Source organism: Mercenaria mercenaria, chromosome 11 (assembly GCF_021730395.1).
Source record: "Mercenaria mercenaria strain notata chromosome 11, MADL_Memer_1, whole genome shotgun sequence".
Lineage (NCBI taxonomy): Eukaryota > Metazoa > Mollusca > Bivalvia > Venerida > Veneridae > Mercenaria > Mercenaria mercenaria.
This window is the reverse complement of record NC_069371.1, coordinates 69,883,513-69,909,994: the sequence shown is the minus strand read 5'-3', so window position 1 is coordinate 69,909,994 and position 26,482 is coordinate 69,883,513. Positions and strand designations below refer to the sequence as shown.

The 26,482-nt window shown below is 35.8% G+C and overlaps 1 protein-coding gene across 1 annotated transcript in view; it reads right to left on the bottom strand.

Annotated features, from left to right (window-relative positions):
* Positions 1–26,482, bottom strand: part of LOC123532722 (dynein axonemal heavy chain 8-like) — a 330,542-nt gene that overhangs the window by 125,136 nt on the left and 178,924 nt on the right. The window contains exons 41-56 of the mRNA XM_053518182.1: positions 25,644–25,822; positions 24,694–24,881; positions 23,878–23,964; positions 23,423–23,530; positions 22,744–22,878; positions 14,194–14,355; positions 13,086–13,332; positions 11,577–11,818; positions 10,933–11,073; positions 9,690–9,921; positions 9,117–9,259; positions 8,017–8,151; positions 7,605–7,727; positions 6,726–6,939; positions 5,497–5,603; positions 2,533–2,696 (exon numbers count right to left, since the gene is read on the bottom strand). Coding sequence (XP_053374157.1) covers positions 2,533–2,696; positions 5,497–5,603; positions 6,726–6,939; positions 7,605–7,727; positions 8,017–8,151; positions 9,117–9,259; positions 9,690–9,921; positions 10,933–11,073; positions 11,577–11,818; positions 13,086–13,332; positions 14,194–14,355; positions 22,744–22,878; positions 23,423–23,530; positions 23,878–23,964; positions 24,694–24,881; positions 25,644–25,822 — 2,607 coding nt within the window. The remainder of the gene's footprint in view (positions 1–2,532; positions 2,697–5,496; positions 5,604–6,725; positions 6,940–7,604; positions 7,728–8,016; positions 8,152–9,116; positions 9,260–9,689; positions 9,922–10,932; positions 11,074–11,576; positions 11,819–13,085; positions 13,333–14,193; positions 14,356–22,743; positions 22,879–23,422; positions 23,531–23,877; positions 23,965–24,693; positions 24,882–25,643; positions 25,823–26,482) is intronic.

Below are 26,482 nucleotides of genomic sequence, written 5' to 3'. Positions count from 1 at the left end.
TTCTGATGGACCCCACCACCCATAATTATGATTTTCCGATGGACCCCACCACCAGTCAATAAAAAATTTGGTTGCCATCCGACCCCCCCATACAGTTAATTCTGGAATCGCCCTGAACTAAATTGGGTATTCTTAAACACATTACCCCATAATTTTTACTTTAATTGGGTATCCATGCATTTCAATGGGAGCTTGTTTCTTTTTAATACATTCAACATAGATGAAACTGTAGAAAAAAATAAAAAATAAATAAAGGATACTTGATCACTATGTGTATTCAGCAAGCTATTCATGCGTTGTACATAGTTTTTGAGCAGCCACTCGTCCATTTGCTTAAGAAGTGTTTTTACTGACATGATTGCCAGAATGTGTAAATTTCTTGTCAGCATTCTTATTTATTGTAAATAATATATTTAACCACTCAATATAATGTAATTCAAAGTACTTCTCACATCAAGGCCATCTCACTACTATGAAAGTAGTTAGTAATAACAGTTTTATATGGGTTTTTTTGTTTTTCCTTTTGCTATAAATCCTTGTGAATTTTCTTTCTTCCCCATTTCGAGGTCATAGTAAAAAGAGATACAGATAAAAAAAATGGATATTTTCAAGCTGTATCGCTGCCAACCACCACATAGGAATATTGTCAAACAACCACCTACTGTACCAATAAGGGGAAGTAACACTGTGTTGGGAATTTGCTTCATAGTCAGCAAGTGTCTGAATCTACCAGCAACAACTGTTAAATTTTGCAGGGACATATACAATGATACACATGCAACAGGATGAGAATCGAATATTTTGGTTCTACCTATGAGTTTAGATATGCACTGAACAAAATTCCATTTATTTATCATTTTGCAAATTTAATTGGGTATTCACACAAATATGCAGCCAATCTGTTGCTCTGATCCAGGCTTATTAGGCATGTAGTCAGCAGCCAATATGTTTGAATACAGTGCATAGTCAATATCAGACTGTTTGACCAGAGCAGTACACCATTTAAATCAAGTACAGCCTGGTGATAAATTGAAATTTTCTGTTGTTTTCAAAATACCCTTAAGAAATAATTAAGATGTCATATGCTACTGCTACATATTAAAACAATTTATTTTTTAATGCCACAATCTATTGTCAAAAAAATACAGTGTATTTTAACCTTCACTTTTAAGTAGAAACTGCATATTATAATTACAGTTACAATTTCATCCAACACAAATTTTTCAAGCAACATCCCTACCTTCTAATATCGCACTGCATAATAATTCATTTGGATACAATGCTCAAAGTATGCGACTGTTTGGGACAAGACAGAGAAGACAAAATAGATCTACAGGTATAAAACTAGGATAGTTGGGTAAATTACAATATTGAAATACAGGGCAACTTCTGTACATGGAACATTGCTTTGAAGGTTGCACTGTACAGATTAATTTTCTAAGAACTTTACCCAACAGGAAAGTAAATATCTGCCATTGCAGAGATGGGCTTGCTGATCTGAGGTATTAAAATAGATATAAACTGTACTTGGAATGTTTTTGAGAAGAAATCAATGAACAATGACTTATGTTCTGAAAGTCTGCTATATATACTTTTTTGTGCGACTGAATCTGTGACAGATTCAAGATGTGCTTTGGAAAATTAGATTATTATTTCTTTAAGAATAAAGACTTACCGTAGATACCCATCTATAATGCTCAGTTTTTTGGGTGCGTATTATACACAGGTATAGACAATTTTCCAACTTCAAAACAAGTTTGTTTACAATTTTCGCCATTTTGGTAGAGGGAAACTACTCTCCGCACTTACTGTCTATGCTAAAATCTGAGATTGCCGTTCCGTAAAAGATCAAGTGCTTTATTTTTCTTTCAAACAAAATAAATTTCATATAAATTTAATAGTATTTCGATGAAAGAAATATAAAAAATCACAAATATTATGATACTAATTAAAGATCGGGTATTATTTTTAACCGAGATCAAACTGTGAACAACAAAATTTACATGAGGTGACACCCTTAAACTGATGATAATTACTGGCTATTTGATCGTATCAAAAAGACGTTCACACCTTTTGTTATCGGTCTGAATTGAGAAGCTCATGTCATTTGAAAGATACCAATCTGAAAAATTGAAACATTTGCTTCCTATTTTTATTTATTTTCTACTCTATTCAAAATATTTGATTAAAAAAACAACAACAACAAACTTAATGATATAAGTTTTATTTTCGAGAAAACAAAAATCGATAGTACTGCGTGACCGATTGCTGCTCTCCATGGCAGAGATAAAAACTCTTTCGTTTTCCATCCAGCTCAAAATTGACCAAAAATGTTTTTTTTTCCCCCAGGATTTTGGGCTAAAATCGGGGATGTGCATTATACATGGGTATTTACAGTACTTTCTGTTCTTTTCAGTCTGACTTTCATCTTAAACTGCTATGGAAAAGTTAGGTTGTGTGGCAAACTTTTTTGAGTTTATTAAAGTTCCAGAATGCATGATGACAGAAAACTACTTCACTATCTATTCTTACCTGTCAGCAATGACTCTAGTACACTCATGCTTCCAAAGTCCAAGCATTGTGGCTCTATCAGAACACTCCTCTCCTTGGATTTTCAACATGCCTTCCCAGATACGGGACAAATCTCTCAAGTTGAAAATGTAATGGAACTTGGCAGGTGTTGGTAACATTTTCACCTACATAAAACAGGTTTATGGTTACTGACAGTCAGATTTCAAAATTGAACAGTTACCATCAATATTGGGTGACCACCAATACTACTCTCTTAAATGATGTAGTGAAGTTAAGACTAGTCTAAAATATGTTTAAACAAGAGCTGTCACTAATAGTGACAAATGCCCCCGCAGTGCCTTGACCTTTGACCTGGTGACCCCAAAGTCAGTAGGGGTCGTGTACTCAATAAGTACTATCAGCATGTGAAGTTTGAAGGTCCTGGGTGCAGTGGTTCGCGAGTAAAGTGCCTTCATGCAAAAAGTTAACATTGGCCCCTGTGACCTTGATCTTTGACCTGGTGACCCCAGAGTCAGTAGGGGTAGTGTACTCAATAAGTACTATCAGCATGTGAAGTTTGAAGGTCCTGGGTGCAGTGGTTCGCGAGTAAAGTGCCTTCATGCAAAAAGTTAACATTGGCCCCTGTGACCTTGACCTGGTGACCCCAAAGTCAGTAGGGGTAGTGTTCTCAATAAGTACTATCAGCATGTGAAGTTTGAAGGTCCTGGGTGCAGTGGTTCACAAGTAAAGTGCCTTCATGCAAAAAGTTAACGTTGTGACGAACAAACGAACAAACAAACTAACGAACTAACGAACGGACAGACAGTTGAAAACTAATATGCCTCCCTTCGGGAGCATAATAGAAATTTCTATGCTTTTTGACAAAAAAAATAAATAAAACATCAAAAGGATCAAAACATCTAATTAATTGAAAATCTTTGTTTCTAAGTTATGTCAACTTATTTTGCTAAAATAAGCCAAAATAGCTATACCAGGGGTAATTCCAGGATATTTTTCAGGGCTGATACTTGGCTACTTTCTGCCATTCATGAAGACTAAAGGATGAAGTTAAATACCCTGTGCTTTATGAAATATTGAAAAAATGTACAGCAAGTTAATTTTAATATTATTCAGGGCAGAGTTATGATGTCTTTTCATTCCTCTTATAACTAGCGTGTGTCCCCACTCCTGTCACTTTATGAATATTTTTGACTATGCAAAGGACCATAACTCTAGTCTGGCTTTGTGAAATCCAAATCCAGGCACACAACTTCACAAATGAATAACAATCCTGTGAGGTTTGATGATTCTAAGTCAATTTTTTTTTGAATATCCACAACATATATTCAGATCAAGGGACAGACAAAGGTAACTCCAAGTGCCTCCCCTAAAACAGTTTAGGGGCACAAAACATTTTACATTAAATTCCCTTCAATTGATCTCATGTTATTCTCTTTTATGTATCAAACCTATCAGTGCAAGTAGAAAGAGAAAAAAAAAAGCAGTAACAGCTATGACACTTGTTAACGTTTAGGAGTATACCACCAAAACACAGAAATTTTTGATAAACGAACAACATCGTTACCAATATTTTAACTGACCATTACATGTTCTGCCGTACTGACCCGTACTTAAAATATTCTGAAAAAGTTGTCCCCCTTTGAAAATGAATGCCATTTGTAAAGAAATAAAAATAAACAATTGCTGAAAATTGTGTTCCACTTAGTTATGTGAAATTTCAACACTCGCACGCTATTGCAAATGCATCAAAACAAACTGGTGTAACAGTTCTTTGAAAATGGTGAGTTTTTAAAGGCGTTTGACTGTCCGGAAGATGGACCCCTTTAGGCAGTCCTTTTCCGGAATTCAATGTTTATATCAGTATACTGACACATGTTTTGTAGTTTTTGTAATGATAGCGTATATATTACTCTACAAAACAAGTGTCAGTATACTGATTTAAACATTTCCGGAAAATGACGGCCTAAAGGGGCCCCACGTCAAATGCCTTTAAAAACTCACCATTTTCAAGGAACTGTTACACATGTTCGTTTTGATGCATTTGAAATAGCGTGCGAGTGTTGAAATTTCACATAACTAGGTGGAACACAGTTTTCAGCAATTGTTTATTTTTATATTTTTACAAATGGCATTCATTTTCAAAGGGGGACAACTTTTTCAGAATATTTTAAGTATGGGACTGTATGGCAGAACATGTAATGGTCAGTTATAAGATTGGTAACGATGTTGTTCATTTACAGAATATTTCTGTGTTTTGGTGATATACTCCTAAACCTTAATATATCAATTTTGTTATGAGCCAACAGGTTTATGTAAAGTTACAACTGATTTAAGAGTTATTCGAAGAAAAAGATCATTTTGCCAAGACCTACCTTGAAAAGGGGAATACTTTCATCAAAACAAGAGCTGTCCATAAGACAGCCAAGCTTGACTATTCGAAATATTGTCCCAGAAGCAGGAAAATATTATCCAAAATGTTAAATATCAAAAGAGTTTTAAGTTCAAAAGGGGACATAATTTGGCCAAAATGAAGGTCAGAGTTATGGGACTTGAAGCTATCAACTAGTTTTATAACTCCAAAGACACATGTGAAGTTTCAATTAAATATCTGCATTAGTTTTGGAGATAGTAACTTGCATGTAAAACTTTAACCAGAATTTTCTAAGTCCAAAAGGGGGCATAATCTGCTCAAAATACATGTCAGAGTTATGAAACTTGACCCAGTGAGATTGGTAATTGACCTAGAAAAAGAAAAAATAGAAAGATATCTGTATTAGTTCTATAAATGGGACTGTACAGGACAGGAAAAGACGGAAATGAACAAAGTAATTGTTATACAGCCGCTCAAAATAACTTTTGGTATGGTTTTAATTACTGTTCGCCCTAGGTAAGGTACTGCTCCAGGTCTGTCAGTATATTTAACTTCAATCAGTCAGAAAAAGAGAAATTTCTGTCCTACAGTACCTTTGTTGCCTGCCAAACAATCCTAGTTGCTGGAACCAACAACTTTGTGATCTCACATATTTCAGTGTTGAACCTTGCAGGACAAAAGTATCCACATCCAATGATACCTGTAACAGTAAAACATCTTCACTACCAGAAATTCAATTAGTTTTCTTATGAATGCTATTAGTCACATAAAAGACTGCAAAAAGATTTGCTTTTGACAAAATAGAAATTACTTTTTATGTCAGTATGTCAATCAAAGTATCTGTTGCCATCTTACAGGTCTTTTACTGATATTTTAAAACATCTCATATTTAACTGAAGTTTCTATTAAATCTGGCAACATATTGATTTCTTAAACATGATCTTTGCAATAAAACTTTATAGCTACCTTCTTATGAGCCTTTGTTGTAATCATTTGTGAAACTTGACTTGGGTGTTAACAATGTCTTTCTATGATTTGACCCAGTGACCTAGTTTTTGACCTAGATAATCCAGTTTCAAACTTGACCTAGCTTTTATAGAGACAAACATTGTGACAAAGTTATATGAAAATCAAGCAGAAAATGAAAATGTGGCCTCTATGTGTTAGTAAGGTTTTTCTGTGATTTGACCTAGAGACCTAGGTAACCCAATTTTGAACCTGACTTAGATTTCAAAGAGACAAACGATCTCACAAAACTGTATAAAGATTAAGTAATAGATGTGGCCTCTAGACTGTTAACTTTTTTTTTATATGATTTGACCTAGTGACCTAGTTTAAGATCTTTTGTTAATTAAGTTTTAAACTTAAACTAGATTTTATGGAGATAAAGATTCAGACAAAGTTTTAAGAAGATCAAACAGAAAATGAGTGTTTACAATGTTTTTCTATGATTTGACCTATTGACTTAAGTTTTTGACCAGGTAAACCAGTTTTAAACTTGACCTAGATTTCATAGATGGCAAACATTCTGACAAAGTTTCATAAAAATGTGGTAGAAAATGTTGCCTGGAAACAAGGTTTCCCTATTAACTGACCTAGTGACCAAGTCTTTTTACTCCAGGTGATGCAGTAAAGAACTCATCAGAGATTTTACTGAGGGTATATTCTGACCAAGTTTCATTAAGATTGGGCTAAAATTGTGACCTCTACAGTGTTAAAAATCAAATTGTTGATGACATGACTACAGACACGGGGTGATAACAATAGCGCAACTTGAAGCTTTTGTGTGCTCAGGTGAGCTAAAAGTTGAGCTTAAACATACCGAAGATTTTATCAATAGAGTTGTTTGATGGTAAAGTACAGTTGAAGATACAAAACTGCCTTTTCAGTCTTTCTGGAATATCATTCCTGCCTCCACCAGGGTGGATCATAGCTGCAACAAACTGCAAGTCTACTATAGAAATGAAGTCCCCAGGTTTATCTAGACTGTACATTCCATGCATCTCCATCATCTGACGTGTGATCTCATTTGTAACCTATGTTGTCAAATAAAAATGAAATCAACAGTGTTGCCACTACTGAAAAATTGTTGAAAAAGACGTTAAACACACACACACACACACAGGATTCATTATTCAAAGAAGTGCCCTTTCTTAGGATGCATAGATTCAGTGATAAATCAAATGCAATTTAAAAGATTTTTTTTTCCAACAGTTACATTGTTCATGAATAGTACACTCACTGCTGAGAAGTAAAGACTTACTAAAGAACTAAACATGCATCTGACAGACCTACCTTTCTGCCATTACAGAGTTGGTTATCAACCAGATTAAGTGCCCCTGCCCATTCCATTATTTTTGGGAAAAGTAACCTAGTTTCCTCTAAACAACGTAGCAAAATGCACACTCTACAGTATGTTCTTGACATTGATACTAATGTATCTATAGATGCAAGTGATACCATTATACCAATGATATCTAAATATGTTTCTGATTAAGTCCTATATCCACAAAAAATAACTTGCTGCTAAATATGACCAAGATGGAAATCCCCTTTTAAGTATGAAGTATTATATCAAAATGAAAATTGGTAGATATCTTATTGTGTAGCAATTAAATAAATGAGAGTATAGTAAATGTGAAAACAATTTACTAACAAAATTTAACTATTTACTACAATATCAAATATACAATGACTATACCTGATCTCCCCATTCATTAATAATGGGCATGTTGACATCATCAATGAAAACAGTCATGCGCCTTCCACCAGGAGGTCCATATGTGCTGCCCATTCTCTTGTCAACATAACTCTCTATTGTTCTCTAAAATGTACCATTAAAATTCTTCTAATACAAATAAATCAACTTTTACCACAGTGTCTTGCAACACATACATTGATTCTTTAACTTCCCTGATCAACAATAGTGTAATTACAACTTGATTACTGGTGCTATATTGTACAGCATCGGCACACTTGGTACACCAAATAGGCTTGATGTTTAGTATTAATCTCCTTCAGAATAGTTGTATCAAGCGCCAAAAGTATGTTGTTCAAAAAGCAGAGAGTATCCTTACATGCAGACAGACCAAATGATAATCAGTAAGACCTACCTGGAACATCAAAGGTGTACTAGCTGATGAGAAGTTGAAACTCTTGCTGAGGTGGGCATCTGGATCATACTTGGCCATATTTCCTTTGATCATCACAGTCTTGGCTGTTCCTTGTTCTCCTATCAGTAGCACAGCCTACAAAGAATATCACATACTACTTTAATAACTTTATTTTCTCACATTTTTTTTATATCATACCTATTTAAACTGCTGTATGCTTGACCTTTTTTCTTGTAAAATTCCTTTTAGACTTCCTATAAAGTTCCAACTAAATTTGACATTTATCACCCATTTCTCATAACCACTTTGCTGTCATATATCCTGTTTCCCATTAACATTATAATAATTTTATTCTATCCTTTTGCAAAAAAGTTAAATTTCCAGCTTAACAACATCATAACATCTAATTGCAACTATATGATTATTTCAGAAGTCTTTAAATGAACCTGATAAGCTATTTTTTCTGATAAAAGTTACACATGAAATTTGAATTGTGCCAGGTATAATGATATCGTTTTTCCCCAAAAAAAAGATATTCATTTCAATGGTGACCACCATTTATTTGATGCTTTTCAGTGAAGTACTGAAATACATTTGTGAAATAAAATTGATATTGTCACTATTTCAAACAGTATCATTTTTATTTTTCACTGGTACGAATTGCACTTTAATGCGAAATAATATGAATCATAAATAATTGGAAATTCCTGGTAAACCACACTTAATAAGATATACCTTCACAGATTTATGTTCCATTGTAATACGAGATATCTGGAAACATCATAGAACTACTTGACAGTTTTTCAACATAAGATGTTGTGACATCACGCAATTCATGGGATGATGGGAGTAAAATGGATATAAAATGTGGTAAAAACCATTGAAAATACATAAAATAAAAAGAACATTTGTTTGTTTCAGTGTAAGATTGATATATATTTCACTTATGAACACCATAATTTACATTGCATTATGGTATTCACTTGGTGAAATTTATTTCGACCTTACAATATCCTCTATATAAAGTCAAAACAGAATGGATGCTGAAACTGGGTTATTTCTGAACAGCAAACATAAATAACTCAACAACTGGCACAAACCTTGTATTGTTTGGCTATAGTGTCAATAAGGAAGTTGCTCCTGACATTGTCCACGTTTGGTACCAGAATAGAAGAGAACTCGGGCACAAAATCCGATGCATAAATGTACTCCTCTATTCTATAGGACCAATGGAGCCATTGACCTACAACACAATGATAAAATTCACATATTATCTCATTTATTCTTGTACAATGTTCTCTAATAAACAAGTACCGAGTATGGAATCTCATGTTAGAAACAATCATTAAATCTACCATTATCACATTTACTTTTAACTATTTACGACAAGCCAGGGAGAGGTTAAACAATTGTGATTGCCATAGAAACAAAGTCTTTTTTATTTATCAGGACAAGGTACAGGAAGTATTAAAGAATACAGTACATAGCAATTTAAAACTGTCTAATGTCTACATCATGTAAACTCCCTAGACTTTCCTGTACTGATATTAATCGAACTATACTTCTAGAAAATGCTACTCTTCACGGAATACTTCTCTAGATTTGTGCTACTGGCAAATAAACTGGAATGCTAATGTTTGTTAAATATGTCATTTTGTGTAACATAAGATTACCTTTTTCATCCACTAAATACTCAAATATTGTCTCATCATCTTTGACTGGTGGCAAAGACAAGTCTCTACACTGAGTCACAATGAACTCTTCCATCTTCGCTCTGTCTTCCAGTTCCAGTAGTGCACCCAGACTCCACATTAAAGCAAAAATAAATAATTTCTCTAGATGAGAACTTGGTAATGTTCCCTTATCATCTCTTTTTGGAATCAAACCTTCCAGCAAGTCTGTTGCCTGCAAAAATTAAGTTTTTTTAAATTGTCTACAACCATGGTTCAAACAGAACTTTCAAAACAAAATTCAAGTACTTTTCAAGGATTTTTTCCCCATTTTCAAGGACTACAAAATCGCATTAGTCATATTTATTTCTTTTACTCATGACGAATTCTGTCGATTTTCTACAAAATAAACACCGATAAAATTTCACGTTGTGATAATTGCGTTTAGAGTAGTAAAACCCATACCGTACTATCATTTACTCGTCGGTAAGCCCTGTCGCGCACTTATTACACACAAAATGACTGGCTAACAATTGATGAATAGCTACAGTAAACATAATGTAAATAGTAAACATATCAAGAATTGCCGTGGGTGACTTGATCAGGTACATTTTTCTTGTGCTTCTCAGACTTGACGTGCGATTTCAGCGCCAATTCACCCTTTGAACTAATGTCAATAACTTTGTTACAATATTTGCACATTACTTTCCGTTTTTTTCGTGGTCGACCAGCCATGGATAGGATACAAGCCACTTTTTGTTGAAAATACACATTTTCTTCTATATCGGTAAATGGAAATGGTGTCCGTAAATTTTACACGTTGTAATTTTCCTAGTCCCAGTCTGTCTAAAACCCGTATCGTACGGTACACATAGGTTATGTAGACATAAAACTTGGCGATGCGTACATATACCCATGTGTCTTTTACGATCTATTTTTATTAACCTGACCAAAATTTCTCAAGAAGGAAATTCAAGGACTTTTATCATAAATTCAAGCACTTTTCAAGGCAAGAAACGAATTCAAGGAGTTTTAAGGAGGTTTTTGCAAATTCAAGCACTTTTCATCTAACAGCTTGAAATTCAAGGAGTTTTCAAGCTTGTGCAAACCCTGAGTGAATTAACATTAAGTTTTAAAATTCTGTCTATTACGTAAATATTTAATGAATATCACTTCTGCTGAAAAATGTGACAATTATGTGAATTGTCAGCTTAAAAATCCAATAATTAGGCATTAATCTGTTAACCTGTCTTATCTGATTGCACTCAAGGAGTTCCATCTTCATGGTTAGATTCAGGTTAACATATCTGAAGATATCATCAAACACCTTGTCAAACAGTCCATACAGAACATCACTTTCCTGAGCAGTTCTTGTCTTCAAATATCCCTACAACACAATTTATATAGTAGTGAAACCCTTTCATAATAATGCCATAAAAGCTGATTTTCTAGTTTAAATACTGCACCATCTCCTCTTTGAACCCCACCAGTTATCGTAGACAAAATCAAACAGAATGTCCAAGGGAAAGAAATGCCTTGGCTTCCAAAGACTAGAAGATTTTTCTTTCATGTACATATTTGATTCAAACAGAAAATCATTTTGTACAGCTTCATTATTAAAGTAATTTCTACTAGTCTTTATTGATGTATATATTGTTTGAAGGAGTTTTTCCATTCTTTATTTGCTTATTTCCTATGCATAGTATATGAGTTGTATACGAGCTATGAATTATTGAGTTTGATCATATTTTTAAAGAAAAGGAAAACACGTCAATGATAATATGTTACAGACCATGTTCAGTAATTTCAGATTTTCTGTTCTGCTGGAAATACTTTATTCTTCCTTTTATATGCAAGAATTGTTGTATTTGCTTAGTATTCATATTCTACCTGTAGAATTGGCCTCCAATCAAGTGCTGAAGAACTCATGAACACCATACCATTCCTGGACACAGTAGCTGGAGAAGCATTGTCAATGTTGTGTACCTCAAACACTATCTTACAGTTGGGTGCCATAGGAATACGATCTCCATTGGCCAAGGTTAGAGTTTTATTGTCATCAAGTACAGAGTTGAGATTCTCAATCCAAATGGCATCTACTGGACCATCCAGGACTATCCAGATATGCTCTCCTGAAGCATAGAGAAATGTACTTTAATAATGGCAGAAAGTCTTACACTGATCTACCTAATACTGCTATGGATGCTGTGAAGTAATTGTTGTTATATAAATAGTTCTAGCTGAAGACATATATGCAATACTGACTATTTGAATTTCTCTTTTTATTACATATTTGATGAAAGAACATCTCCAAAACAATCAAACAAGCCAACAGACTACATTGTTAAGACAAAATCAAGAATTGCTCTCTCCAAAGTTTCGTAACGCTTACTTAACTTGAGGGCACTATATCAAAATTAACTAGAAATGTGTCCATGGGACATAGATGCCCCCACTACATGACAAAGGACACAAATTTTTTCCTAGGTCAGGGGCCATAACTCCTACAATACTAAATGAATCCGGATGCGAAACCCCAGGTGCACAACCGCAAATGCTGACCAACAATCCTTTAAACTTTGGTGACTCTAGGTCAAATACTTTTGGAGCTATGCGCGACACAACATTAAAATGACCAATTTTTAACTAAGTCAGGGGTCATAACTCCTACATGACTGAATGAATCCAGATGCGAAACCCCAGGTGCACAACTGCACATGCTGACCAACATTCCTGTAAACTTTGGTGACTCTAGGTCAAATACTTTTGGAGCTAAGTGCGACACAACATTAAAATGACCAATTTTTAACTAAGTCAGGGGTCATAACTCCTACATGACTGAATGAATCCAGACGCGAAACCCCAGGTGCACAACTGCACATGCTGACCAACATTCCTGTAAACTTTGGTGACTCTAGGTCAAATACTTTTGGAGCTACGTGCGACACAACATTAAAATGACCAATTTTTTACTAAATCAGGGGCCATAACTACTACACAACTGAATGAATCCAGACGCAAAACCCCAGGTGCACAACTACACATGCTGACCAACATTCCTGTAAAGTTTTGTGACTCTAGGTCAAATACTTTTGGAGCTAGGTGCGACACAACATTAAAATGACCGATTTTTACAAAGTTAGGGGCCATAACTCCTACACGACTGAATGAATCTGGACGGGAAACCCCAGGTGCACAACTACACATGCTGACCAACATTCCTGTAAAGTTTTGTGACTCTACGTCAAATACTTTTGGAGCTACGCGCGACACAACATTCTTGGAAGGAAGGACGGACAGACGGACGGAGGGAAGGATGGAAGGACGGACAAGGGCAAATCTATATGCCCCTCCCCCTCAAAAGTGGGGGCATAAAAAGTTACATGAACTCTGCTTTACCTTTCTTTGCCTTCAGAGACCTTCTCCACAGAGTAGAGAAAATACCATCAGTCCAGTCATTGGTAGCAACGTCCAGTCTACCAAACATTTGTGGTGCTGTAATAGCCTTTGGGTTCATTCGCATCTCTCTGTGTGGAGCTCCGCAGTCACTCATAGACTTCATGAGGACATGAATACAGCAGGACTTTCCAGCCCCACTTGGTCCAAGGGTCATCATTCCATGACGTACACGCTGGGTTTCATACAGCTGCAACAAGCAATTTTAGTTTTTTGTTAACTATGCTAAATTCAAATGATCTTCTATTGATACAAGACTTTTATTTAAACCAATTAAGGTAGTTCTGCACGTTTGGATCGAAATTTTTTCTACAATGTAGAATTTGATTAAACACTGATTTTTCAAAACTTCAAAATATACCTAGAACATTCAGCAAATAAAAAAGATTTTTTGATTTTTTGCTAGACTGATTTGAAATTTTTTGACCTCACGCATTTTTTTATAATGGCAGTCTATGGGAAAATCACAACTTTCATAACATTTTCTCAAATAGAATTTTTTCTACAATGTAGATTTTAATGAAACTTCTCGCAGTCGTAAATAAACATATGGCCTATAATGTGGTGAAATAAAATGTGTAGGTCCGTGTGCTTATTTTTGAGATATTTGACCATGATTAAAGCGAACCACACATTTTAAGCTCATTTTAAGACATTATTTTAAATTATTTAAGATGTCAGATGTTTGAATATCATATTTCTAATTCAGAAAGATAGTACCAGTGTCATTGTAATAAATTTACTCACGGGTTGGCATTAATTCATAGAATGATTTTCATTTCCGTACGCCGAATCCAGGCTTTATTCTACGTTTTCCGGATAAATTACGTTACGCCATCACTTCCGGTTTATCAAACGTGCAGAACTACCTTAAGAAACTGAATTCACAAGAAAAAATACTAAATCTTAATTGCAAATGTTTCAAGCACATGCAAATATCTACTGTAACAATAAGCTGCCTTCTGTGTTTTCAAGAGTTTTACCTAATAATTATAGGAACCTTCAAATTATTTTATGTGCAATATTGTAACATATCACAGTAAAATATTACCTGAACAAGTTTCAGATTCCATGAGGGATGGTTTACTAATCCTGCAGCTTCCACCTGATTTGATATTGCCACCTGAAGTTCAGCATAAGTTGCAGAGTCGAGGGTTATACCTGGGAACAAGTCAGCAATAAGACTCATAAACAAAGGCTCATCTTCATCTACCTACAAAAAATAAAAACATCAATTTCTTTAATATAGAATTGCAACATATTCTCCAAACAATAAACAACTGCATGTATACAGCTTGTTTACTCTACATAACCTATTGAAGAATCCATATACAGTGTAACTTCCGAAAACCGGACCTTCTGAAAACCGGAAACCTTTGAAAACCACAGGAAACTCAAGGTCCCGTTTATTTCTGTTCTTATTTCTATATATATTTAACCTCGGAAAACCGGAACTTCTGAATTCTGAAAACCGGACGATTTTTTAAAGACCGTTTATATTTTAACACTAAAATTGACTTCTGAAAACCGAACAGCAAAATATTTGCCAGATTTAAAGTGTAACCTGTTCATCCAAAAATGCCCGTGGCAAGTTGTCAACATGTCTTTTTGTTTATCTTTTAGCAGCAGTCGTTTGTTTTGACATGCTTTATAATCACAATCATCATTTGATGCAAAAGTAAGAAAGTAATCGGCGATTACTTTCATTTTCTATTCTATTTATGAAAACGTCATTAATTAAATATCTTACCTGTGAAAAACGTTCTGAGGTTTGAATGAAAGAAAGACAGGTGTTTTAATTGATTTAGTTACAGTGATTAAACTTTTATATGCATTATCAACATTAATTAAATATTGACGGACTCAGGACTCGAAGAGATGGTAAAATTGCTATTATTATAGGTATGTAATCGTCTTTATATTTGTTATGTATTTATTATCCTTAATGTTTGTAATTAAATAATTAATCAATCAATTAATTAATTATTATATACTAGTATTAACTTATTTATAAACAATAATAATCTCCTTCATCCTACATATAAGAAAATATAACTCTTGTGCACCACGTCCACTTTGCCTACAAATTTTCAAAACTTCTGAATTCCGGAAACTTCCAAATACCGAACTTCTGGGCTGGTCCGGAGGTCGTTCGGTTTTCGGAAGTTACACTGTACATGTTATGCTAAATCTTATTTTAAGATAAACTGAAGCTAACTCAACTCTAGATAACTGCAGTTGCTCTTGATTACCATTAGTCATTAGTGTTAAGTGCCCAAATTAACAAGAGCTGTCCGCAAGACAGCCAAGCTCGACTATTCGAAATATTGTCCCAGATGCAGGAAAATATTACCCAAAAAGGTTAAATATCAAAAGAGTTTTAAGTTCAAAAGGGGAAATAATTTGACCAAAATGCATATCAGTTATGGGACTTGCTGCAATCAACTAGTTTTATAACCCCGAAGGCACATGTGAAGTTTCAATTCAATATCTGCATTAGTTTTGGAGATAGAAACTTGCATGTAAAACTTAAACCAGAATTTTCAAAGTCCAAAAGGGGGCATAATTTGCCCAAAATACATGCCAGAGTTATGGGACTTGACCCACTGAGGTTGGTAATTGATCTAGAAAAAGAAAAAATAAGTTTCAAATCTATATGCCTTTTAGTAATAGCTGTATGTACTTGCACGCAAAACTTTAACCAGAATTTGCTAAGTCCAAAAGGGGACATAATTTGGCCAAAATGAAGGTCAGAGTTATGGGACTTGCTGCTATCAACTAGATTTATAACACCGAAGACACATGTGAAGTTTCAAATCAATATCTGCATTAGTTTTAGAGATAGTAACTTGCATGTAAAACTTTAACCAAAATTTTCTAAGTCTAAAAGGGGGCATAATTTGCCCAAAATACATGTCAGAGTTATGGGTCTTGACCCAGTGACGTTGGTAATTGATCTAGAAAAAGAAAAAATAAGTTTCAAATCTATATGCCTTTTAGAAATAGCTGTATGTACTTGCATGCAAAACTTTAACCAGAATTTTCTAAGTCCAAAAGGGGGCATAATTTGGCCAAAATGAAAGTCAGAGTTATGGGACTTGCTGCTATCAACTAGTTTTATAACCCCGAAGACACATGTGAAGTTTCAAATCAATATCTGCATTAGTTTTGGAGATAGTAACTTGCATGTAAAACTTTAACCAAAATTTTCTAAGTCCAAAAGGGGGCATAATTTGCTCAAAATACATGTCAGAGTTATGGGACTTGACCCAGAGAGGTTGGTAATTGACCTAGAAAAAGAAAAAATAAGTTTCAAAGCTATATGCCTTTAATTGATGATGGCTGTATGTACTTGCATGCAAAAACTTAACCAAGGTGTGACGCCGACGCCGACGCCGACGCCAGGGTGAGTAGAATAGCTAGACTATTCTTTGAATAGTCGAGCTAAAAAAAATAAGGCAGTCTGAAAGACAGCTAAATCCCCCGCCACTGTTATGGATAGTGAAAGGGTAAACCTTTGACCTTTAGCTGTGACCTTGACCTTGAACTGATATGGCTGACTCATGAATTCTGCACAACGTCTTGATGAGGTGATCATTTGACCCAAGTTACATGAAAATCCTTCAAGGGGTTTAGGAGATACAGAGCTCAAACCTTTGACCTTGAGTTGTGACCTTGACCTTGAGCTGACATGGTTGATCCATGAGCTCTTGATGAGATGATCATTTAACCCAAGTTTGATGAAAATCCTTCCAGGGGTTTAGGAGATACAGAGTGGACACAAAATGGAAGGCTCAAACCTTTGACACTAAGCTGTGACCTTGACCTTGAGCCAGCATGGCTGACTCATAAGTTCTGCACATCAATTTGATAAGGTGATCATTTGACCCAAGTTTTATAAAATTCCTTGAAGGAGGTTTAGGAGATATAGAGCAGACACAAAATGGAAGACTGAAACTTCTGACCTTGAGTTCTGACCTTGACCTTCAGCCAGCATGGCTGACTCATGAGTTTTGCACATCGCCTTGATGAGGTGATCATTTGACCCAAGTTTGATGAAAATCCTTCAAGGGGTTTAGGAGATATAGAGCGGACACAAAATGGAAGGCTCAAACCTTTGACCTTAAGTTGTGCCTTGATCTTGAGCTGGCACGGCTGACTCATGGGTTCTGCACATCGCCTTGATGAGGTGATCATTTGACCCAAGTTTGATGAAAATCCTTCAAGGGTTTAGGAGATATAGAGCGGACACAAAATGGAAGGCTCAAACCTTGACATTCAGTTGTGCCTTGACTTGAGCGGCACGGCTGACTCATGGGTTCTGCACATTTGCTTGATGAGGTGATCATTTGACCCAAGTTTATGAAAATCCTTCAAGTGGTTTAGGAGATATAGAGCGGACACAAAATGGAAGGCTCAAACCTATGACATTCAGTTGTGACCTTGACCTTGAGCCGGCATGGCTTACTCATGGGTTCTGCACATTGTCTTGATGAGGTGATCATTTGACCCAAGTTTTATAAAATTCCTTCAAGGGGTTTAGGAGATATAGAGCGGACACAAAATGGAAGGCTCAAACCTTTGACCTTGAGTTGTGACCTTGACCTTCAGCCGGCATGGCTGACTCATGGGTTCTGCACATCTTCTTGATGAGGTGATCATTTGACCCAAGTTTTATAAAATTCCTTCAAGGGGTTTAGGAGATATGGAGTGGACACAAAATGGAAGGCTCAAACCTTTGACCTTGAGTTGTGACCTTGAGCCGGCATGGCTGACTCATGGGTTCTGCACATCGTTTTGATGAGGTGATCATTTGACCCAAGTTTCATGAAAATCCTTCAAGGGGTTTAGGAGATATGGAGCGGACACGAAAGCGTTACGGACAGACGGAAGGACGGATGGAGACCATTCCTATAACCCCCCACCACTTGTGGCGGGGGATTAACAAGAGGGCCATAATGGCCCTATATTGCTCACCTGTTATCATTGCACTTAAGGACAAGAAGGTCAAAAAATCATAATGAAAATCAATCAAAAGAATTATGAGAAAATATAGTTTAAATTTTCTTAAAGTTACTTCAAATAAGATTATTTCAGATCAGGCCAGTAGTTTCATGCCTGAAGGATTACATCAGAGGAGGATAGGAGCAAAATTTTGACTGATGAAGCCCAAAGGACAGGAACAACAAATGGAAGAAATTAGAAATAAATCTAAGTCCTCAGAAAAAATACAAAATATCTAAGTCCAAAGGACAGGAACAACAAGGGGAAGAAATTTAACAAACAAAAAAAATTCTTATCAGGTACAGATATGTCAAAATACACCTACAAACTAGAAAATGCTTTTTTAAAAAGTGACCTCAAAATAAATAGGGGTCATCTACTCTGCATGTCCAATCATCCTATTAAGTTTCAACATTGTAGGTCAAGTGGTACTCAAGTTATTTCCAAACAAGAGTGCAAGAATGTCACAATATACACCCGTCACAGCAAATTTCTTTACTCTAGCACCTGTATTTGCAAATGGAATTTTAATTTTGTGGTTGTTTAGTAATCATTGTAAGTCATTTGTTTTTCTAAGTCCACAAAAAAACTCCTTACCAGGTAGAGATACATTAAAATACACCTAAAATTTGAAAGTAACATCTATGTTGTACCACAGAAAAGTGGTCTTGTTTTTTCCCTACGGTCAATTATAAAAAAGTTACAATATAAGTTATTTATAGTAACAACTAAGGGAAGATAATCTTAAAAAAAAAAAAAAAAAAAAATCCAAAAAAAAATTGCAAGTCCACACAAAAATCTTTACCAGGTAGAGATTGGTCAAAATACACCTCATAATTGGATGTAGCAAGCATGTTGTACTACAGAAAAGTGGTCTCGATTTTTCCCTACGACTAGTGATGAAAAAGTTACAATATAAGCTATTTATAGTAACAACAAAGGGAAGTAATTCTAAAGAAGGGAACTGCGCATGACACTTCCTCTCATGATGGTGTATAATTGTGCCAAGTTACATCAAAATCCCTCCATGCATGAAGAAGAAATGCTTCGGACAAAGTCATTCTTGTATCTGACCTTTGGCCTCTAAGTGTGACCTTGACCTTTGACCTAGGGACCTGGTTCTTGCGCATGACACTCCGCCTCGTGGTGGTGAACATTTGTGCAAAGTTATATCAAAATCCCTCTAAGTATGAAGAAGAAATGCTCCGGACAAGGTTTTCATTCTTGTATCCGTTGACCTCTAAGTGTGACCTTGACCTTAGACCGAGGGACCTAGTTCTTGCGCATGACACTCCGCCTCGTGGTGGTGAACATTTATGCCAAGTTATATCAAAATCCCTCCATGCATGAAGAAGATATGCTCCGGACAAAGTTTTCTTTCTTGTATCCTTTGACCTCTAAGTGTGACCTTGACCTTAGACCTAGGGACCTGGTTCTTGCGCATGACACTCCTTCTCATGATGATGAACAATGGTGCCAACTTTCATCAAAATCCCTCCATGCATGAAGAAGATATGCTCCGGACAAAGTCATTCTTGAATTTGACCTTTGACCTCTAAGTGTGACCTTGACCTTAGACCTAGGGACCTGGTTTTTGCGCATGACACTCCGTCTCATGATGGTGAACAACTGTGCCAAGTTTCATCAAAATCCCTTCATGCATGTAGAAGATATGCTCCAGACAAAGTCTGTGGACGCCGACCGCCCACCCGCCATCCCGCCCGCCAGGGGCGTTCCCATAATACGTCCCGTTTTTTCAAACGGGCGTATAAAAATGATTTTACATGAACAGGCCACTGTGACCTTGACCTTTAAAGACTGACCCCAAAATCAATAGGGGTCATCTACTCTGCATGTTCAATCATCCTATGAAGTTTCAACATTCTGGGTCAAGTGGTTCTCAAGTTACTGATCAGAACTGGTTATCAATGTTCAGGCCCCTGTGACCTTGACCTTTAAAGGAGTGGCCCCAAAAACAATAGGGGTCATTTACTCTGCATGAACAATCATCCTATGAAGTTTCAACATTCTGGGTCGAGAGGTTCTCAAGTTATTGATTGGAAATGGTTTTCCATGTTCAGGCCCCTGTGGCCTTGACCTTTAACAGAGTGACCCTAAAATCGTTAGGGGTCATATACTCTGCATGACCAATCATCCTATGAAGTTTCATCATTCTGGGTCAAGTGGTTCTCAAGTTACTGACCGGAAATGGTTTTCAATGTTCGGGCCCCTGTGTCCTTGACCTTTCACAGAGTGACCCCAAAATCGTTAGGGGTCATCTACTCTGCATGACCAATCATCCTATTAAGTTTCAACATTCTGGGTCAAGTGGTTCTCAAGTTATTGACCGGAAATGATTTTCAATGTTCAGGCCCCTGTGACCTTGACCTTTAATGGAGTGACCCCAAAATCGACAGGGGTCATCTACTTTGCATGTACAATCATCCTATGAAGTTTCAACATTCTGGGTCAAGTGGTTCTCTAGTTATTGATCGGAAATGGTTTTCCATGTTCAGGCCCCTGTGACCTTGACCTTTGATGGAGTGACCCCAAAATCAATAGGGGTCAATTACTCTTTATGACCAATCATCCTATGAAGTTTCAACATTCTGGGTCAAGTGGTTCTCTAGTTATTGATTGGAAATGGTTTTCAATGTTCAGGCCCCCGTGACCTTGACCTTTGACGGAGTGACCCCAAAATCAGTAGGGGTCATCTAATCTTCATGACCAATCATCCTATGAAGTTTCAACATTCGGGGTCAAGTGGTTCTCTAGTTATTGATTGGAAATGGTTTTCAATGTTCAGGCCCCTGTGACCTTGACCTTTGACAGAGTGACCCCAAAATCAATAGGGGTCATCTACTCTTCATGACCAATCATTCTATGAAGTTTCAACATTCTGGGTCAAGTGGTTCTCTAGTTAATCATCGGAAATGGTTTTCAATGTTCAGGCCCCTGTGACCTTGACCTTTGACAGAGTGACCCCAAAAACAATAGGGGTCGTCTACTCCAGCAGCCCTACAACCCTATGAAATTTGAAGGTTCTAGGTCAAATGGTTCTCCAGTTATTGCTCGGAAATGAAGTGTGACGTACGGACGGACGGAAGGACGGACAGGGCAAAAACAATATGTCTCCTGGGGGAGACATAATAATTAGAGGTACCATCCACGTTGTACCACAGAAAAGTGGTCTCGGTTTTTCCCTACAGCCAAATAATAAAAAGGTTACTAAATAAGCAATTTATAGTAACACAAGAAGGCCATAATGGCCCTATATCACTCACCTGTTATCACTGCACTTAAGGACAAGAAAGTCAAAAAATTAATAATCAAGATCAATCAAAACAATCATGAGAAAATATAGTTGAAATTTTCTTAAAGGTACAGATATGTCAAAATACACCTAAAAATAGGAGGTACCATCCATGTTGTACCAGAGAAAAGTGGTCTCGTTTTTTTCCTACGGCCAATAAATAAGCTATTTATAGTAACATAAAAGGGAAGTAATTAAAAAAAATATTTTAAGTGAACAAAAGAAGTATCTGCCAAATAAAAACAAGAGCACTGCAATGCAATGCATTTTAATGCAGAGCAATATACACACAAAACAAAGTCATATGACCTTTGACCCCTAAGCGTGACCTTGACCTTGAAGTGAGCCATCCGAAACATGCGCTCTGCACATCATTTCGATGAGGTGAACATTTGTGTCAGGTTTCTTAGGAATCCTTCAAGGGGTTCAAGAGATACAGAGCGAAAGGGAAATTGCTAACCAGCAGGCAGACAGACAAGACTGACACCGTGGCGATAACATAATACATCCCTTAGGGCCTATAAAAAGGAATCGAGATCTTATGGTGATACAAGTGGTGTGCAAGTTTGGTTAAAATCAAATCATAAATGAAGCTGCTATTGTGCAGACATTGTCAAAATAACTAATTTTGGCCCTTTCAGGGGCCATAACTCTGAAACCCATCATGGGATCTGGCCGGTTCAAGAAAGAAACCGAGATCTAGCTTATGGTGACACAAGTTTTGTGCAAGTTTGATTAAATTCAAATCATAAATGAAGCTGCTATTGTGCAGACAAGGTCAAAATAGCTAATTCGGGCCCTTTCAGGGGCCATCACTCTGGAACCCATAATAGAATCTGGCCAGTTCAAGAAAGGAACCAAGATCTTATGGTGAAACGAGTTGTGTGCAAGTTTGGTAAAAATCCAATCATAAATAAAGCTGCTATTGTGCAGACAAGGTCAAAATAGCTAATTTTGGCCCCCGAAAGGGCCATAACTCTGGAAACCATAGTGGGATCTGGCCAGTTCAAGAAAGGAACCAAGATCTTATGGTGATACAAGTTGTGTGAAAGATTGGTTAAAACAAAATCATAAATGAAACCACTATCGTGCAGACACGAAATTGTGGATGGACGACGGACAACCACAAAAGCTCACCCTGTCACTACGTGACAAGTGAGCTAAAAATGTGTATCTTTTTAATATTGTAATCTATATTCACCTTTCCATCTAAAAAGCAAGCATCTTTCGAATTCTCTCAAAATTAATCTTGGCATTTAAATCACATGATAAAAGAAGTAATACCAGTTTGGACAAGTTCATGTCTCTCAGCACCCTCATTACAATTGTACTTTCTGTGTCATTTGGTCTGGCTCTCTTGTTGGCTCCTAGAGTTCTCAATACTGACAAAATATTTCTCAACCCAAAATCATAATGCACCTACAACATGAAAAATAACATGCTATATTCTTTTAACATCCATTTTGTCTGTTGAAAAGTTGCAAAATCAAGGCAGTATGAGTATAAACCACACATTTTACACCAATGTATATATAATTTACATTTGCTATCCTTACTTGAGGTTTTGAAATATTTTAATCTCTGCAGTAGAATAAAAGACACTACTAAGATACTGATGGTATTAAATATAAATCTGAAGTGTGTCCCTAGGATAGAGTTCCCTTTGGTACATAACTTCACATGCTGCATAACATGTCTTTTATGTTAAACACCTTTCAGGACACCTGTGACACAAACTTTTAGGCCTTTTAATACATATTTTGTTGTAAAATCCAAAACAATGTTTGATAAACATAGGTCAATGAATTTTGAGTTATGTGCAAAAAAATATATATATTACTGAATGGTACAAAGGACAAAGACACATCTAAGTGACTCCCACTCCCCCAATTTTTGGGGATCACTAAAACTAAAACAGTTATAATGGACCAGATGCACAAACCTAAGAATATAAGAAACAAACCTGTTTTGACAACTGTTCTTCACAGAGTTTGTACAGTGTGTAGAATTTCTGAGCAAGTAATACATTTTCAAGGAAACCACAAGAGGCAAGCTTCACTCTCATAATAATCTGAATTAAATGACAATGTTACCGTAAATATCACTATATAATAATATTAAATATATGATTATAAATATTTCAAAAAGTCATCAAGTCAAGAGGCTATGTTTTAACTTTTCTTCTTAAAACCATGCAAAATTCTATCATGAATGAGAAGCATACTGGAATCAATAGAAGACCTACAATTGGCTAAGGTGAGCCGACAGCATAAATGGTAAAATTGCTTTTTAGCATACACTTTCCCACTTATGCACAACATCTCTACTTTTCAAAGAATGCAAGCTTTCCTAGATCAGTAATATCTACATACAAATAATAATTTAACTTTCCAATTAAGAATCTGAAGAAATATTTACTTGTCGGTCTGGAACCATCATAGCAACTGTTCTAAACTGTACTTTCAAATTCTCTGGCAATTCTTGACGACCTGCATAACCAGGATTCTACAACAAATAATCAAAATAAAACATTTATAGTAAGCCATAAAATCAAAGTCCAATAAATGTTAAATTATAAGAGTTGTTAATGGAAACATGACTTAAAATAGCAGTCATGGATGTATCAAGTTGTTGAATAGATATTGATTTTTAGTGCGGACAATACAGTCATGTAATGCATTAAAATTGCCATCAAAATTAATATGCAACATTCCGTAGCAAGAGGGGAAGACCTTGTATCAGTAGTTCTAATAGGTCAGGGGCCAGTGAGACCTAAAATGCATCCCCACTAAACCGTTTTTCAATGGTACTAAACTGTCTGGTAGGACTGAGTGAAAAGTTCCAATGAAAAATCTCTATTGAACAAATATATGATTTCACTTTTTGCATGGCAAATGCTGAAAATGACAATCATACAGATGACAAGTTCATCATATCTTGTTTAGTGGTGAAACAACAAAAATGGTACCAATCAAGAGCTGTGACATGGCCTTTCTACTTTCACTCAGTTGGTTTTACTAATAAGTTGTCTAAGAGGATGCTATCTTTAATAGGCTTCCTTTTCCTCAAACTTCCAAGTTTATTCTATTATATTCAGGTCTATAATTACTGTAACACAACAAAGGTAAAAACATCAATCAATTTTTCAATATTGCCTCGAAGAAGTTGAAGTTGGCAAGTAAGAACTCTTAAAGAACTGATATGTAATAAGCTGTAAGTTTACAAAACTTGTACCATTGTCAAAAAGAGACCAAACTCTGGGTTCAAGTCTACATTATCTCCATCTGTAAAGACAAACTCCTTCTTCCTATCCTTCTTGGCTGTGAGTACAATGTAGATCTGTTGTGCTGCCACGGACAGCACAGGTAACTCTATTCTGTTAAACTCATCAAAACATCCCCAGGATCCTGATTGAGCTAAGCCTGTTATGCAAAAACGTTTTTATGAATTTGCTTTTTAGCCATTAAAACATCACTCACTATTGAAATTTTACTGTAATAAAACAATATTGTTTGCAAATCTGTAGTACAGAACTGGAAGAAATCAAGCATCACCAGTTGTCATGTGATTCAGTCACAGTTTGAAAGTTAGACCATATTACATTTTGGTAACTTTATTTGAACATTCCTATTTTAATGGTATTAAATCAACTTATATTTAGAAACAGGGTTCCCACAATTTTCTGCAAGTAAAATTTCAGACTTTTTCTTGATTGCAAATTCCAGACTTTTTCCCAACCATTTTCAAGGTTTTTGCAACAAAACATTCCATGTTCCACAGTGAAATATTGTTAACTTTTTAGTTAGCATCCTAGTCTGTTATTGACAGCTTATGTAAAGTGAATCTCAATGAACTGCGGCCAATTTTTTGTTTAAAATCACTGTTGATGAATGCAGATATCACTAGTATCCATGATCAATAAACACTTACATGTGGTAGTGGCTCCATTTTATTTACATACTATGAGGATAACTTCTACAATTTCATACCAAAATCGCTTTGAAATTTTGTACTTTTCCCGACTTTTTCGTGATTTTAACCCAATATCATAAACATCAAGGAATTTTCATGACCGCTGGGAACAGACTTTTCGAAATTCCAAGACTTATTCCCAGTATCGTGGGAACGCTGTAGGTAGACATCTGATAAAAATATAATGCAGGTATTACAATCTTTACTGATACCTTTGTAGATTCGCCCTAATCCTCTAAAATCCATTTGATCTGAGCAGTTGAAGACAACAACATACTTTCCTAATGCTTTTCCCATATCCTTTGTTGTTTCAGTTTTACCAGTACCAGCAGGCCCTGCTGGAGCACCTCCCATTGACATACCTAGTGCCTGTGCCAGGGTGATGTAACATCTTTAAATAATCCAAATTATCTATTAGTGCTTTACAATTTTGCTGCAAAGAGTTCAAAGATAAATAAATATCTGCAAAGACCAAACTTTACCCAACTGCTATGACTGGAAAGAGTACTTAAGGAAGTAAAAGGTAGTAATTTTTCACTATGATATATCAAACAACCAATTGTAAAAATTTCAACAATATAAGCATTTTGTCAAATCTAAACATTAAAAATTATGTGTCACTGTTCAAACAAGTAAACATTCTTTGACAAATACTTTTTCATGAACAAGAGGGTAATGATGACCCTGGATCGCTCACCTGAGTAAGAAGAGCTACATGTTTTAAATGTCAAACTGATGCTAAAATATAAATGAAGTAGGTCAGTAGGTCACATTCATGGTTATTGAAAGTTTGGTTTTAAGATTGGTGTGCAAAACTGTATATGTCATCCAAATTTCAAGTCTGTATCTTGAAAAACAAGAAAGTAGGTCAGTAGGTCAAGGTCTCAGTAAAGTGACCCCTAATTACTTGGGGTTATCAGGTAATTATAATTAAACAGTTTAGGAAATATGATCAGAAGTATTTTTTCCTATTAACTCATATAACAAGTGACCCCCAGAGCGAAGCCTCTTTTCACCCCAAGGGCATAATTTGAACATTCTTGTTAGAAAA